The sequence below is a fragment of the Gallus gallus genome, chromosome 23 (genome assembly GCF_016699485.2).
Source record: "Gallus gallus isolate bGalGal1 chromosome 23, bGalGal1.mat.broiler.GRCg7b, whole genome shotgun sequence".
Lineage (NCBI taxonomy): Eukaryota > Metazoa > Chordata > Aves > Galliformes > Phasianidae > Gallus > Gallus gallus.
The window spans coordinates 5769971-5785610 of NC_052554.1; the positions used below are offsets into that span (position 1 = coordinate 5769971).

Genomic DNA, 15640 nt, shown 5'->3' on the forward strand with positions numbered 1-15640 from the left:
AAAGGGAGCAGCTCACTGCTGGTGTTCCTGAAGAATCCCCTTTTGATTCTAAGTGTAGCTGTGATGTCTGCAGCGCTTCCCGAAGAGGGACACATCCGTGGTGCCTCCTAGCAGAGCTCCAGGGCAGGTTTAAACAGTTTCATTCCATAAGGAAAGGAGAATAAGAGGGAATTAATCTCTTCTGGGGAGCAAATCGCTCTGGTGAAGGCATTGCAGAGCCTCAGCTCACAAAATCACGCTCAAGGCAGCAGCTTTGCAGGGTGCACAGCAGAGCCACATCTCAGGAGCACCCCGGTGCCATCAGTGTGCTCAGTGCCACAGGGCTGTGTTGTCACACTGTGTTCTGTCCGCTTGCTGTGCGCAGTCCTAACACGTCTGTCTTGTCCCCCTGTCTGTCCCTGTCCCCTCCGCTCAGGTTCAGTGCTGCCCGCAGTGGGAGGGCCTCTGGGCAGCGTGAACGGATTCCACACTTGCAAAGGTGAGAGCGCTCTGCTGGCCGCGTCCCCATCCGCTTTGTCTGTGCATTTCCATCCCTGAGACATCGGCCCCAGTGTGACACCACCAGCATCCTGTCGAAGTGAAATGAGCCTGCAGATGGGCTCGGTGACACGACGGTGTGGATGTGGGTCAGGCTGAAGGACGGGCATCGCCCCGATGCTGTCAGATGGTGCCAGGGCTGATAGATGGAGGTCGTCGCAGGGCCTGCAATTAAATCTATTGGTTCGCAGGGATTATAATGCCATCCAACATTCCGACTGAAGAGCAATTTTAATTATTGCCCGTTATCTGCTGTTAGTTCACCAGTTCAGTGAGATAATAGGTGCATAAAAATGGCTTGGTGTTTCGATGTCGTTGCTTCGCACCGTCTCCACAGTGACACTGCAGCAGTGGGGCTCAGCTTGCATCAGTCTCACGGGCATGAAGACGTTTGCTTTGTTTGCAGACTGTCAGCACATGGTGGTGGTGGGGGGGACAGTGCTTGGGGTGATGCGATGGCAGTGAGTGACGCTGTGGCTCAGCCGGACTGCCCAGGGCTGAGTCGGTGCCTGGCAGCGCCGTGCTGTGGGGCCGCTCTCCTCATCCCAGGCTGCTGTTTTTGGCAATAGATCTGACCGAGATCCAATGCGATGTGTCGGACGTCAGCCGGCAGTATGAGGGTCTCGGCGCGGCGCTGCGGGAGCGCCTGCAGCAGCTCTCGGCCATGCTGGAGAGGATGCAAGCGGTGCAGGAGGAGGCGGGCACTGTGCTGCAGTGGTTGGAGTCAAAGGAGCGGACGCTGTCGGAGCTGGAAGCCTCCTCCTCACCCACCAAGACGGAGACCATGCGGGCTCAGGCCGAGCACAACAAGGTAACCTCAAAAGAGCGAAGCTGGCATCAGGTGTCCTCACCAGCAATGGGTTTGTTGCAGCCAGGTTGAAGTGCCAGATCTGCCCTGGGGCATCCCGAGGAGGTGGGGCAGAACTGCTACAACAGCCCACCCTCTGCTCCCACGCTTGGTGCTCCCGGGCATTTGTTTGGCTCTGCAGTGCTTGTTGCTGCCCTCCCAGCTCCTCGTGGGAAGTGGTTCCCCATCCGTGGTGCTGTGGGAGCCAAGCTGGCTCGTGCTGCTGCTGAGAAATGCGGCGATTCCATGGAAGTGCAAAGAGCAGAAATTGTTCTCCAGCTTGTGGCTGCTGCTTCATTCCTCAGTGACTGTTCTTTTGTGCTGTATCTAACACAGTTCAAATGGTTCTTTTCCAGGCATTTCTGGCTGAACTGGAACAGAATTCTGGAAAGATCCAGAAGGTGAAGGAAGCACTTTCTGGCTTGCTGGAGAAATATCCAGATTCTCCGGAAGCAGCAAACTGGAAGAAGATGCAGGAAGACCTGAGTAAGTGCCCGAAGCGCTGTCAGGGTTCTGTCTTGAAGCATCACATTAGAAGTGATTCCGGACTGCAGGACGACTCCAAAGTCACAGCAGAGCAGAGTCGCTTCTAATTAGAATTCAGTAAATAGCGAACTGATCTGTCTGGTGCATGAGGTGTTCCAGAGACGGGCTCTGTTCTGATTAATGAAATCTCCATGATGGATGTGTATTTTAAAGACTTGTCTCCTTAAATTACTTCTTTTAAAAAAGGGGGAAAAAAACATCAGCAGCATGAGTTGATTGCTTTGATTAAAAGCTGCATTGCTAGGTATGAAATTCTGGTCGTTAGTAAGGGGTACTGCGGCTAATTGGATGTTGACTAAACAAGGCAGTGTGTTTAAAAAGAAACCCAGAGAGTCCCTGCTTTGGAATAGTGGGAACACGTTTATGGAGTTCTCCATCCAGGAGATCTGACCGTGGTGTTTGAGGACTCACACACACGGGAGCATCCATCTATCAGAGCTGTGTCTGAACCAGAGGTGTGAGGGGGCTCTCCAAGGTCAGACGAGCCAGTAGCAGCAGTGCCTACATTGCAGATCTGCTGCTTGTGAGGTTTATTCTGTGAGCTTCGAGACCACGTAGCCATTAGGGATGGGTTATGGCTTCTTAGATGGAGAGTGAATAGAGCTGGCTGTGGGAAGCCAGAGGACTCCTGTCCTGGGGGAACCGCGGGAGGGTGCGGAGCCATCTCAGCCCAGGGGGGCACAACCAACACACCTCTGTGCAGACTGCAGGTGGGAACGAGCCAGCCAGGCGACGGCCGAGCGGCAGCAGAAGCTGGAGGAGTCGGCCAACCAGCTGGCCAGCTTCCAGGCGGCCGAGGCACAGCTGCGGCCATGGCTGATGGAGAAGGAGCTGATGATGAGTGTGCTGGGACCCCTCTCCATCGATCCCAACATGCTGAACGCACAGAAGCAGCAGGTCCAGGTGAGCTGGTCCTACATCACGGGTTAGGGGTGAAGAAGGAGGTGCTGCTTGTGGTCCACAGGGTGGAAGGCGGCACTTCTTCATAGAATTATATAATCATGAAGGTTGGAAAAGGTTTCTACGATCACAATGTCCAACCATTGACCTGTCTCCACCATGCCCGCTCACAGAACCACAGAATCATTGAGGTTGCAGAAGGCATCTAAGGTCGCCAGGTCCAACCCCAGCCCACCCCCACCGTGCCCACTGCCCACATCCCTCAGCACCACACCTCTGTGGTTCTGGAGCTCCTCCAGGGATGGTGATCTCAGGGTTCTGCTCCGAAGTCCACCAAACCCCACTGAGTGCAAACTACTGTGAATCAGTTGAGACGGGCGCTGTGCTTGGTTCCCTGCTCTGGCCTGACTCATCAGTGAATCACTTGGCCCCTGCTGGAGAGTGAAATTGCTTTAAACAAGACCTGTGCTGATGCTCTGCAGGACTTGCTGATGCTGCCCCTCACTGGGCTGCCAGCCCCTACCGACTGCTTCCAAATACTGCCATGTCTGTAACCTGCTGGCCACGTCATGAAATGAAAGGCCCTGGTTAACATAATTAGATTCCCATCTAACTGGTTTACGTTATGTTACACATCACTGCAGTTACAGACTCCCAGCTTTTTAAGTTGGAAGGTCACCATAAATTGCCTTGCCCAACTGCCGTCCCATCCCAGGAGCATTTTGCTTTGCTCCGGGGGGCTCTGTGTGCCGGGTGAAGCCCTTGGAGGTCTGGTTTGTTTTGACTGTGTGTACTCAGAGCTGTCAGTTTCATGCAAACATTTTTATGTTATTTCTGTTCCAGTTTATGCTGAAGGAATTTGAAGCTCGCAGACAACAGCACGAGCAGCTCAACCAGGCAGCTCAGAGCATCCTCACCGGCCCCGGGGATGTTTCCCCATCCACCAACCAGGTGCGGGAGGAGCTCCAAGGGGTCAACCAGAAATGGTCCGAGCTGACAGAACGCCTCAACTCCCGCTCCAGCCAAATTGACCAAGCCTTAGTGAAGAGCACCCAGTACCAGGAGCTCCTCCAGGGCCTCTCCGAGAAGGTGAAGGCAGTCGGGCAGCGCCTGAGCAGCCAATCTGCTGTCAGCACGCAGCCCGACGCTGTGAAGCAGCAGCTGGAGGAGACCAGCGAGATCCGCTCGGACCTGGAGCAGCTGGAGGAGGAGATTGCAGAGGCTCAGACGCTCTGTGACGACCTGTCTGTTCTGATTGGGGAACAGTATCTCAAAGATGAGCTACGGAAGCGGCTTGAAACGGTGGCTCTTCCTCTGAAAGGGCTGGAAGACCTGGCAGGTGAGACAGCACGGGGGGGTGAGAAGGGATGCTGAGAGGTCGAACTCCACCCCTTGCTTTTTGCCAAAGGGCTCACTTGTCACTGGGCTGCTAAGAATAGCAGGGAAAGGACTATTTATCACTTATACTGAGGTGTTTTGTGGGTGTTTCAAGTGGCTGTAAGCACAGGAGATTCTCACTCCAGACATACCTGAGCCTGGAGAGTTCAGTCCCATGGTGGCATGTACTGCACCTGGAACAAAACGGCTGCTCCCCAACTTCAGAATGGGGGGCAGAGAAGACCTCATGGCCAGTCTCAGCTTGGGTTTCCCCTTCTGCATTGTAAGAGATGGCACTTAGAAATTGGTCAGGGCCACAGAGACCACTGCTGTATCACTAGCAGCTGCTTAAGGAATTCATGAACCAGTGAGCAGTGCAGGTGATGCAATGGAAAACTCCTTCCTGTTAATCAAAACACAGTTGGTGCATCTGAGATGATTTTAAATAATTGCCCTTCGCTTATTTGATTCCAGCTTAATTGTTGCGTTCTAATCTTGTTTCCATTGCAGCCGACCGGATGAATCGACTGCAGACTGCGCTTGCAAGTTCCCAGCAGTTCCAGCATATGTTTGATGAACTCAGGACCTGGCTCGATGACAAACTGTGCCAGCAAGCTCGGAGCCAACCTATTTCTGCTAGACTGGAGAGGCTCCAGAGCCAAATTCAGGAGCAAGAGGAGTTCCAAAAGAGTCTCAACCAACACAGTGGCTCCTATGAGATGATTGTGGCTGAGGGGGAATCATTGCTGCTTTCTGTCCAACCCGGGGAGGAGAAGACCGCTCTGCAAAACCAGCTGGTCAGCCTCAAAACGCACTGGGAAGAGCTGAGCAAGCAGGCTGCCGACAGGCACTCCAAGCTGAAGGACTGCCTGCAGAAAGCCCACAAGTACCAGCGGCACACGGAGGACCTCCTGCCTTGGGTGGAGGACTGCAAGGCCAAGATGTCAGAGCTGGAGGTAACGCTGGACCCGGTGCAGCTGGAGGCCGCGCTGCTGCGCTCCAGGGCTCTGCTGAGCGACGTGGAGAAGCGGCGCTCACTGCTGGAGATGCTGAACGGCGCTGCCGATGTTCTGATCGATGCCTCTCAGTGCGATGAGGACGACATCCGTGATGAGAAGGCTGCCATCAACCAGGAGATGGACGCCATCACCGAGGAGCTGCAGGCCAAGACGGGCTCTATCGACGAGATGTCGCAGAGGCTCAAGGAGTTTCAGGAGAGCTTCAGGAACATTGAGAAGAAGCTGGAAGGGGCGAAGCACCAGCTGGAGATCTTTGAGGCGCTGGGCCCGCAAGCCTGCAGCAACAAGAACCTGGAGAAGCTGAGGGCGCAGCAGGAGGTGCTGCAGGCGCTGGAGCCGCAGGTGGATTACCTGAAGCACTTCACACGAGGCCTGGTGGAAGATGCTCCCGATGGGTCGGACTGCTCCCAGCTCCTGGGCCAAGCGGAGGTGGCTCAGGAGGAGTTCAAAGCAATGAGGCAGAAAGTGAACGACTGCTGTGTGCTGATGGAAAACAAGCTGGAAGGGATCGGGCAGTTCACGGGCCGGGTGAGGGAGATGTTCTCGCAGCTGGCGGACCTCGACGATGAACTGGACGGCATGGGGCCCACGGGGAGGGACACCGACAGCCTTCAGTCCCAAGCAGAGGACATTCGCACGTTCCTGGGCAAACTGCAGGCACTTAAGGCCGACATTGAAGCTTCTGAAAGCGAGTGCAAGACGATGCTTGAGGATGAGGGGAGCCCTGATTTGTTAGGGCTGAAACGTGAACTGGAGACGCTGAGTAAGCAGTGCAGCAAGCTGACCGAGAGGGGCAGGAGCCGACAGGAGCAGGTGGAGACCACGCTGGCACGTGTTGAGGACTTCTACGGCAGGTTGAGGGAGCTGACCCACATGACAACGGCGGCGGAGGAGAGTGAGGCTCTGCAGTGGGTGGTGGGCACGGAGGTTGACACCATCAACCAGCAGCTGGCCGACTTCAAGGTAGGTCTTTGTGCTGCAGCATTTCTTATGTGGCTCCCTGTGTTTGAGGGACTGTGCAGTGCTGTGGTCTTTGGGCAGGACAGTGTTGGGTCTGTTGGGTAGGACCGAGCTGTTGTTTCTGTGGCTTCATTGTTTTTTTGCTATGTGGGCATTTTGGATGCAGTAAAACACTGTTGGTCTGGAGGATACAAAATCAGCTGCTGGCCTTGGTAGTCTGCAATGAAAAGATGCGGTAAGATTTTGGGACTGGGAGGAAAAAGGTCTTTTCCCACCTCTCCGTGTGGTGTGTAATGGAGTGCCAGTGCCTCCTGGGCCTTCGGAGGTGATTGGTGTGTAGGTTTGGGGGAGGAAGGAATGTGTTTGGGATGTTGGCATCGTCTGAGCGGGTCTTTCTACCTGGCGCACCATTCCCACGTGTTGTTCACTTCTGTGAACACACATACGTCCATTTCTTCTTGCCTTGAGTACAAATAAAGCCAGAGATCAGCTGTGGCAGATGGGAGACGCACAGGGAGAGACACCAAGGCGAAGTTTGCATTTGTTGGGTTTTCATATTTCCAGCAAAGAGCTGATGGGAATCATTGAGGCTTGCATGAAGTGCTGAGAAAAGAGTTGGAGTATGTTTGATTATTCTAATTGTTTTAAACAGGATTGTGGTGTTGGGTCGTCGTGCTGTTACTCTTCATTCATCACATTAATGCTTCTTGGGAGTTTTCTTGCTGTGAAACTTGCTTTGCTGATGTGCTGATTTACATCTGGCTGCTTCTGCAGCCATTTACTTTTCATCTCATGGCTAATTGATCCCGTTCCATCGCTCAGCAGCCCCGTGAGTCCTGCATTAGGTCGAGGTGTTTCTGTTTTGGGGGCTGCCCATCCAAAAGAGCTCTGAAGCGTTACAGACTTGAGCTCACGTATCACGTTGCTGCTATCTTTCGTGTTGGGCGGCATTAAAATTGTATTGTTTGGGAGGGATTTAATTTCATCACTGAACACCATGCAGTTGCTTGCACTGAGTATATCCAGAGAGGAGTTTCCAGCCTGCATGGCTGGCGGAGCAATGGCTGTGGGGATGACCCTTCACCCTGCGGTGTGTCCTCATCAGGAGGCACTCACTGGCTGCACTCTGCACTTTGGGGTCTTTGTTTGAGGAAAGCTCAGTGGGGAAAATGAAAGCTACAGCAGTGAGTTTTGCTCCTTCATGCCTGAGGATGAAGTGGGGGAGAAGCAATGGATGGAGCAATCGCTGTTACGAAGCAGCATTCCTCTCATGCACGGCTCATCCAGAGCGTGAGGAGCATGCGTGGTGCAGAGCAGATCTTTGCAAAGCCTCCTCTAAGGGAGGCTGCAACCCGAGGGGCCGGGGTGGCTGTGTGGTGTGTAGGCTCTGTGAGCAGATAGCGTGTCCTAGGGCATCAATTTTAATGAACAGCTGTGTAAATGAGATGCAAATTAGGTGTGGCCCCAGGGCTCCCAGCACCTCACCAACACAGCCCTGACAAAGGTGGGCACTTCTGGACTCATTGTGTCCATGTTTTAATCAAAGGAGGTCTATTGAGGGCTGGCTGGGGCTGCAGCAGATGATGTGTGGAGCAGCTGACGCTCGCAGCTCCCCGTGTATTTTCCTTCTCCTGCCTGCAGACAGCCCTGGCTCTGACCCCACCGGGCCCTCAGTGCATGGGTGGGATGGGGAAGGAATGGCCCTGCAGCAGTATTGGGAGGTGATGGGAGCCCCACATTGCTCAACGTGCTGTGCTTAGGCAAGGCTGTTCTGTGCCAATAAAGCTTTTGTGCTTAAGGATGGAGGGAGGGAGAATCCCTGGACAGCAATAACTTATGGCACACTCCACTTTAGTAGACTGGGTCAGGTTGCCCGGGGCCCGCAGCGCCCTGCAGCACCCCTCAGTGCTCACACAGGAGCAGTGGTGCAGTGAGCCGGGCCATGAGCAGCCTTAGTCATCTCCCTCTTCAGATGCTGCTCTAATTCTGCTCCAGGTTCTCCCCACTTAACCCTAATTAGCCCTGACTGGGGAGCGGCTGCTGCTCCTGGTGAGCCCCGGAGCGGTGGTGGGGTCCTCCCAGAGGGAAACTGTGGTCCTATGCGGGGTCCCCCCGGGGAGGGGTCCGTGGTCCCATCATACCTCACAGCTCCCAGTGGTATTTTTAACCCTTCTGTGCCCCTGTAGGAATGCTCCGTGGCTCCGGGCAGCTGGGTGGGTCGGGGCAGGAGTGGGGCGTGCGGCGGTGCCTCCTCGTTGAACGCCTTCCAAACCTACTTAAAGTATCTCTGGGCATTATTTTGAGCATCGGCAACACACGCAGAAATGCCTCCTCTCTGACAGCTGCTGAGCTGCCTTAAAGGCACCATCTCCTTGTTGGAAAAGCAATGATAAATGTGGGAGCAGGCTCAGGCAGCTGTCCCCACCCATGCTGTGTGCAGGGCTGCAGTCACAGTGCTGTCACCAATGGAGCTGCCCAGGTCCCAAACTGCAGCACCTCGGTGGCGTTCGGCACAGTTTGGTTACTCTCCTCTCTGTTCATCCAAAGTGAACCCGAGCAGAAGCCAAGAGCTGCTGAGGCCAACCTGTAACGAGGGTTTGTGTTCTTGACTCACAACACAATTCTGCTGTGATCTGACGGAGCCTTTTGGGAGTCCGCTTGGGTCGCTATTCCAAACCCACCCACACGCCCATGCTTTGGTAGCTCTGCCAGGGCTCTGCTGGGGGAGATGTCCATAGGAATGTCCTCCTGCAGAGGAGGTTCATCAGCTGGTGGTGGCGGTTGCAGGAGGTGCTAAAAATACTGCACTGAGGCCCAGCACACGAGGAGGAGGCAGAGGAGCGAGGGTGGGACGTGGCCCCAGGGGCTGTGGTGGGGTGAGCCCTATGGCCAGACCTGCCCAGCACCGACCTTCCCCAGCGGGGCCGGGGGGCGGCTGAGCGGAATGGAGGCTGCGTGGGGAGCAGCTCGAGCTGCATTACTCACCGCCGCGCTCACGGAACAATTGCCAATTCTTCTGCTGGAGGAGTGATTTAAAATGTCTCCCATCCAGAGGATTCTCGGGATGATAACGCACTTACCTCACTTCCGACAGTGCCTTTCATTCATTGCCCCATCCCTCAGCCCTCACCGCTCACCCCCACCCCATGGGGCTCAGTCCAGCTGGGCCAGGACGGCCTCAGGGCCACACGTGGGTCCAGCCCCAGGGGTGGGGATTTGGCATCCCAGGAGAGGCACAGGTTCTGCCTCCTGCCTTGGGCCCCCCCAGGGAGACCCAAAATCAGTTTGAAGGCAGCCTGGAGCCGGGCAGATGGGATTATCGTGGAGCACACAGTGAGCTCCGGGCTGCCCACACAGCGCCGCACACCTTACAGTACACAGAAACACTGAGTCTGGAGATAGGGCAAAAGGAGAGAGTTTAGGAAGAGGAGAGCAATGGCACTGAAAGGGAGATAAAGAAATCCCTCTGAACTTATGACAAATGCAGCAAAGGCCATCAAGCACGACTTGCCACCTCCCTGGCACAAATCCCAGTGAAACCCAAACAGCTGTTCACATGTTTAGCACTTGGGGCACTTTGCACTGTCATTGTGGAGTCCAAACCCACAGCAGGTGGGGATGAGGAGCCCCAAGGATGAAGATGACGCTCGGTGGGCTCACAGCAACGTGTCCATCAGAGACTTTGTGCTGTCTCTGTGCTCTTGTGATCATCACACAAGGCAGCTCCCTCATTTCCAGCTGCTGAGATGCATTATAAGAAAGCTAAAAATACATTGGTTTCCAAAGCCTGCTTTCCCATGTAAGCAGGGGCTGCAGCAGGATGTAGTGCAGTCGTAAACAGGGTGACATCACCCCGTGACGGGGCAGGCACGCGGACCCTGCGCTCCGGAGACGGCGTCCATATGAGGAAGGCTGGAAACCTGTGGCTGGGGATGCTCCTCCTGCAGCCTTACAAGTCTGGAAGAACCTCTGAGGGGGGAGTTGGAAGTTCTTCACCCTGAGGATATAGCATCAGGGGAACCTCTGGGTGGCTCTGGGGTGACCTGTCCCCTTGTGGTGGGCAGCACCTGGGGGACTGAGCCCCAAACCCCAGACTATATTTGGCTCAATGAGGCTCAAGGAGAGGGACGCTGATGAAGCCAAAGCCACGTCCTGGTGACTGCTCAGCCTCTGCCCATCCCTCTAGCTGTGCTACCAGCTGAGGCTGCGGGGCTGCAAGTCTGGAAGCTCTATCAGCCGTTATTTCATTAACAGAGATCACAGCTGGCAGAGCTCCACATACCAGAGCCATGCAGACAGCAAAAGGACAGAAATTCAGACCGGAGCTCCTGTCCTCCCATCACACCGACCAAGGCAACAGTGAAGCCCTCAGCAGCCCTTGACTTGTCCCCTTCACTGGTGGCGGTGGTGGCCCTTGGTGGCTTCTTGCTGGCTTAGGGAACCTGCAGGAGCTCCAGCTTGGCTCTCAGACGAGGCAGGGCAGGTTTCTCATGGGCTTCAGTGCTTGCTGAATGTTTCCCAAACTGCTTTAGTGGTGGGGGAGATGTGTTAGGGGAAGACTTGGCTTGCTGTCGGCACGTGACTTAGTGAGGAAATGGGAAAAGAATTTCTGGCTGTGAAGCCGTCAGCTCCACATCGAGAGCATTCCTAGGAGTGGAACAAAAAGCCTCCGTGCCCGGCTGGGATGCCTGGGATTCCTGCTGGAGGGGCTGCAGCCCTAACGGCCCCGGGCCGCTCTGCTGATGGGCAGCTGTGCTGGCAGGGCACAGTATGGCATGGCCCAGCGCAGCTGCCGTCGCCTGGTGTTGCAGCCTGGGTTAATGACCCCCCCCAAAGTACAGAGCTGTGGGTGCTGAGCTGAGCCCCACTGCTCAAAGGAGGACCTGGGGTGGCAAAGCAGGCGGGGGGTGGCCGTAGTCCCGCACCGCCCCATCTGCTCACGCGCTGCTCCCAGCTCAGCACGCCCAGCTCTATTCCTCGGCCACGTTTAATCGTGGAAATAAGAAAAGGGGTTTCCAAAGATTTCCCATCGTGTGCAAAGAGCTCAGCTGGGTGCTTCAGGCAATTAGACACGTTTCATAACACTGGAACCTTTCTCCTTTCCTCTTTTCCACCTCTGGGGAGGGAGGGCAGGCGCTGGGGGTGCGGCGTTGGAGTGCTTTGGCTGTGGTTCACCCTCCCCGTGGAGGAGCTGCTGCTCCTGCAGAGCAGAGGAGCCGGGTGCATCGCAGCTGCTGCTTTGGCCTCGGCTGAGTCCCAAAGGTTTGGAGGCAGCAGCACCTGCAGCACGCCCAATTCATCGGCTCCCAGCCCTCTTTGGCTCCGGTTTCTCAGCTCGGTGGAGTTGCAGTGCAGGTCTCTATTGGGGTGCAGGCTCACACCCTCCCTTCTGCGAGCGCAGCACCTGCCGTGCCGCTCAGCTCAGCGCGTTGCTGCGTGCAGCCTGGGGGGCCGTTGCCTGGAGATGCGCTGGGGCTGCTCCAAGCTCTCCTGTTTTCTCTCCAAGTCTGTGACTTCGCTCAGCATCACTCCGGAGCAGTGATTCACGCTGCTGCTCCTCCTCCCTCTTCCCCCCCCCACGCCCCTTCCCGGCTGTGCGGGAGCGCTCGCACGCGGTCCGGGCTCCGAGACCCACACGCGTGGGGGCACACGGGGCGATGGGTGCGGGACAGCCCCGGTGCTCGTCCTGGCGGGGGTGGGAGCTGAGTGCCGGTGGCAGCACGGCTGCAGCCAACGTCTGTGCGGCTCTTTGTTGCCCGGGATGGCGGCGAAAGAGGCCCGGGCCCGGGAATCGGGCGGCCCCTCGCTCAGCCCGGCGGGGGCTGTCCGAAATCCGGACGGCTGCGCCGGTACGCGCACGCTCCGGGCCCCCTCCGCGGACAAAAGCGGTCGGGGCGCGGGGGAGCCGCCGCCGAGCAGGGCGTTGCTGTTCTTTGTCGGGGGATTTGCGCGCTGCCGCCGCCTCCCCCCGGAGGAGGAGCTCCGTCGGGGCGGGGAAGGGCCGCCCCGGGCCGCCGCGGAGACCCCCCCGGGTCCGAGCAGGGGGTGCCGGAGCGGAGCCTTGGGGGGGGCTGCGGCGCCCGGGGAGGGAGGGATGAAGGAAAGGAGGCAGGGAAAAAGGGAAGGAGGGGGCGGCCGCCCGCCCCGCCCCGCCCGCGTCGCCGCCCCCCCGGCCGCCCCCGCCCCGCCGGCCCTCCTCCCTCCGCCCGCCCTCCGCCGGAGTTGGCAGCGCCGCGGGAGCCCGGCGCTCGCAGCGAGAGAGGAGCGGGGCCGCGGCGTGCGCTGCGCGGCGGCCTTTTGTTCCGGCAGCGCCAAGTTCGGGCTCGGCGTCGGGAGGAAGAGCGGAGAGGAGCGGAGCGGCGGACCCGCGCCATGCCGTCCGCGGCGCCGGACCCGGGCTGCCCGCGGGGGCGGCTGCACGCCCGGCCCGGCCGCTGAGCACAAAAGGCGGAGGAGAGACGGGAGCGCGGCCCCGGCTGCAGCCCCAGCGCTGGCCCCGCCGCCCCCGCGCCGCCCCGCGCCCGCCCCGCCGCGCCCCCGCCACGGCCGGGCCGCCCGGCGGGATGGAGCCGCCGCTGCCCGCCGCCGGGCACCGCGAAAGTTAGTGCGAGCCGGGCCGGGAGCTGCGGGACCGGGAGGAGGAGAACGAGGACGACGAGGAAGGCGCCGGCCGCCGCTGCGCCCCGTCGCCCCCGCCGGCTCCGGCGAACTTGGGGGAATTCGCGGCCGTCCGTCCCCTTGCCATTTTTGGATGCGTTTTATAGCCGATTTTTTTTTTTTCTTGGGGAGGAAAAAAAAAAGGAAAAGAGAAGACCCGGCGGAGCTCCTCTGTGCGGCAGCGGGATGGGGCACGGCGGGGCGAAGGGAGCAACAATGCCATCATGTTTTTGAGACAGGAAGCCTCCGAGTTTGCCCTGAATGAAGAACTTCCTGTGTTTAAACTTGCACGAATATCCGCTGACAAGCTCAGTTCAAATGAAAACACGAGAGTCGGGGGGAGAGGCTAATTTGGAGCAGCTGGACTGTGCGGGACGGCGGCGGGCGCAAGGAGCTGCGGTTCGTGCACAGCCCCGACCTTTGTTACTAAAGAAGGACAGGGATAAATTAGCAGCTCCAAACACCTCCGCATCTCCTATTGCAAACGGTGATCAGGAATACTTATTGGAGCTGTTGTTCTCGCACGGGTTCTGCTGACAGGTGGCTTTTGGGGGATGAGAGGTGCCGTTCCACTGCCCGAGACCCGCAGTGGGGCTGCACGTCGGCCCTGTAACCCCACAGCCCCATAGCTCCGCCTCGCCGGGTCCTGCCGCGGTGTAATGGTCCCTGCGGCGCCGGGCGCGAGGTTGACGGGGAGCTTCTGTCATCCGTAAGGGCGAGAGCATGGGCAAACCACTGAGCAGGCCAGACTGTCTACGGCAGAACCGCACTTGCCTGGGGAAGGGCGAGGAGGAGGACGGCTACATAGAGGACTGCTACGTGCCCCAGCGCTCCATATACGACACGATGAGAATCAATGAGCAGATTGATCAGGGATCGAAGCTTAACCAGCTTTCGAAGAGCACCCTCGGCAAGGGGGACGGCAGCACCATCTCCAGCAATGGGACCTTGGGAGCCGCCAACGTCTTTGAGTCGAGGGCGCCAGAGGCAAAGAAGCTGGACGAGCGAGTCATCTTCGACGCGCTGAAGCTCAGCAGCGATGTCTCCAAGCCGGCGCCGCCTCCACCCCGCAGGCGGCCGAACCCCGAGAGGAAGGAGAACGTGAACCGGCGGTCGTGGAAGTCCTTCATGCCACCCAACTTCACCGAGTTTGCAGAGAGGATGGGAGCCTCGCTCAGCGAGGTGTCGGAAGCGGGTGCCTCCAACCCTTCGCTGCGGGATAAGAGGGACTCCAGTGCTCTGCTGGCTGAGCACGCCGGGCAGCCTGACCGCAGCGAGCCCATGTCTGAGTCGCTCACTTTGGAGCACGTCTCCAAGTCATCTGGCACAACGGAGGCCATGCAGTTTGCCGCAGACTCCTATGGCAGTGCCACAGACGAGCGCCAGCCCCTGCTGCCCGCCGGCGACGGCCACGCTCGAGCCACGGGGCTGGCCAGGGCTCGCCTGCTGCCCAGTGCCACGTGGCCGCGGGCCAGGAAGAACTTCCCCAAGGCCAACCTCGGCGATGGGCGGCAGGAGACCCTGGAGGCCTCCGAGTCGGACTGCACGGTGGAGAACGTCAACCTCTCCCCATGCCTGAGCGAGGAGCTGCTGGATGCGGGACTGAATATTCTCATCACCACCAATCTCAGAGAAAAAACTGAGTCTGAGCTGAGATTTGAGGAGGACGAGCGCTGGGTGATGATGGAGGAGTGGGAGGAGGCGACGCTGTCAGAGAGAGGAAAGGCTGTGCTGGTGGCAGAGGAGAAGAAGAGCTGTTGCTTGGCAGATATTTCCGAAGAAAGGGAACACTTCACCGCTCCTGGGGACAACTCTGCCCCCAGCCCGGGCACCGCGCAGCCCTGCAGCCCCCAGGGTGGTGCCAGCAGCCCCGTTGCCGGCAGTGCACGCTGCACTGAGGACGTGGCGGTGCAGTGCGAGGCCAAAGACTTTGCTGCGGGTTTGGAGCACTCGGCCAGCCCTGAGCTGTCCGATACAGACTCAGTGCAGATGTTCCTGGAGCTGGAGGAGCAGTGCCTGAATGAGGATGAGGCTGATGGGGCCATCCCCGTCCTCCTGGGTGCTCGGTTCTCCCCAATGGACTCGGAGGGGCTGGACCCAGATTTGGAGAAACTGACGGGGGCAGCAGATGAGGCACGTGAGCCTACGGCCCCCTTGGAAGTCAGTGCTTCAGACTCTGCTGTTGTGTCAGATCTGGAGGACTTTGATGTCACCTGCAGCTCACAGGTGCTGAGCACAATGGAGCCGGTGACTGAGCCCTTCTCTGAAAGGGACACCTTGGCCATCACCCCAACGGACTCGGATGGAGGGACCTCTCCCAGCCTTATGGCCATGGTGGGGCCAGACTCCAGCCAGCAGTGCTTGCTAGCTCTGGTAGAGGATGCTCCTGACCCACTGGCAGAGGTGGGGCCCACGGGCTGCGCAGTGGCGGTGCTGGTGCCTGCTGCTGTGGCATCTCCTGAGATGGGTTTGTGTCCAGCTTTCGGCCTTGAAGGAGCTGCTCACCCCAGTGCCCCCGTGAGGTGGGAAGGAGACCACCAAGACTTGTTCATCCCCTCTGATGAAGTACCACAGTGCCCTGAGGAGCCCTCTCCTGGCCTGGTGTCCCCATCCCGGCTGTCTCCCTGCCAGCCCCCAGCTCCTGGCATGGTGGCAGAGGGGCTGGGGTCCCCCCTGCAGTACCACGAGGTCACTGTTGAGGGGACAGACTTGTCATGCTTTTATCACCTTCTGCCTGGAAGGACTGAGCTCACCAGCTACAATGTCCCAGAACTGCTTTCCAAGGACAAAGCCACGG

The 15640-nt window shown here is 58.2% G+C and overlaps 1 protein-coding gene across 22 annotated transcripts in view; it reads left to right on the forward strand.

Moving 5' to 3' along the window:
• MACF1 (microtubule-actin crosslinking factor 1) overlaps positions 1–15640 on the forward strand; it is a 114705-nt gene that overhangs the window by 66265 nt on the left and 32800 nt on the right. For 20 of the 22 annotated variants that reach the window (XM_046903602.1, XM_040651833.2, XM_015297905.4 and 17 more), the window contains 6 exons: positions 416–478; positions 1107–1348; positions 1741–1870; positions 2634–2833; positions 3674–4169; positions 4718–6189. In XM_046903602.1, coding sequence (XP_046759558.1) covers positions 416–478; positions 1107–1348; positions 1741–1870; positions 2634–2833; positions 3674–4169; positions 4718–6189 — 2603 coding nt within the window. The remainder of the gene's footprint in view (positions 1–415; positions 479–1106; positions 1349–1740; positions 1871–2633; positions 2834–3673; positions 4170–4717; positions 6190–15640) is intronic. The other 2 variants (XM_015297903.4, XM_015297883.4) reach the window with 1 other exon arrangement.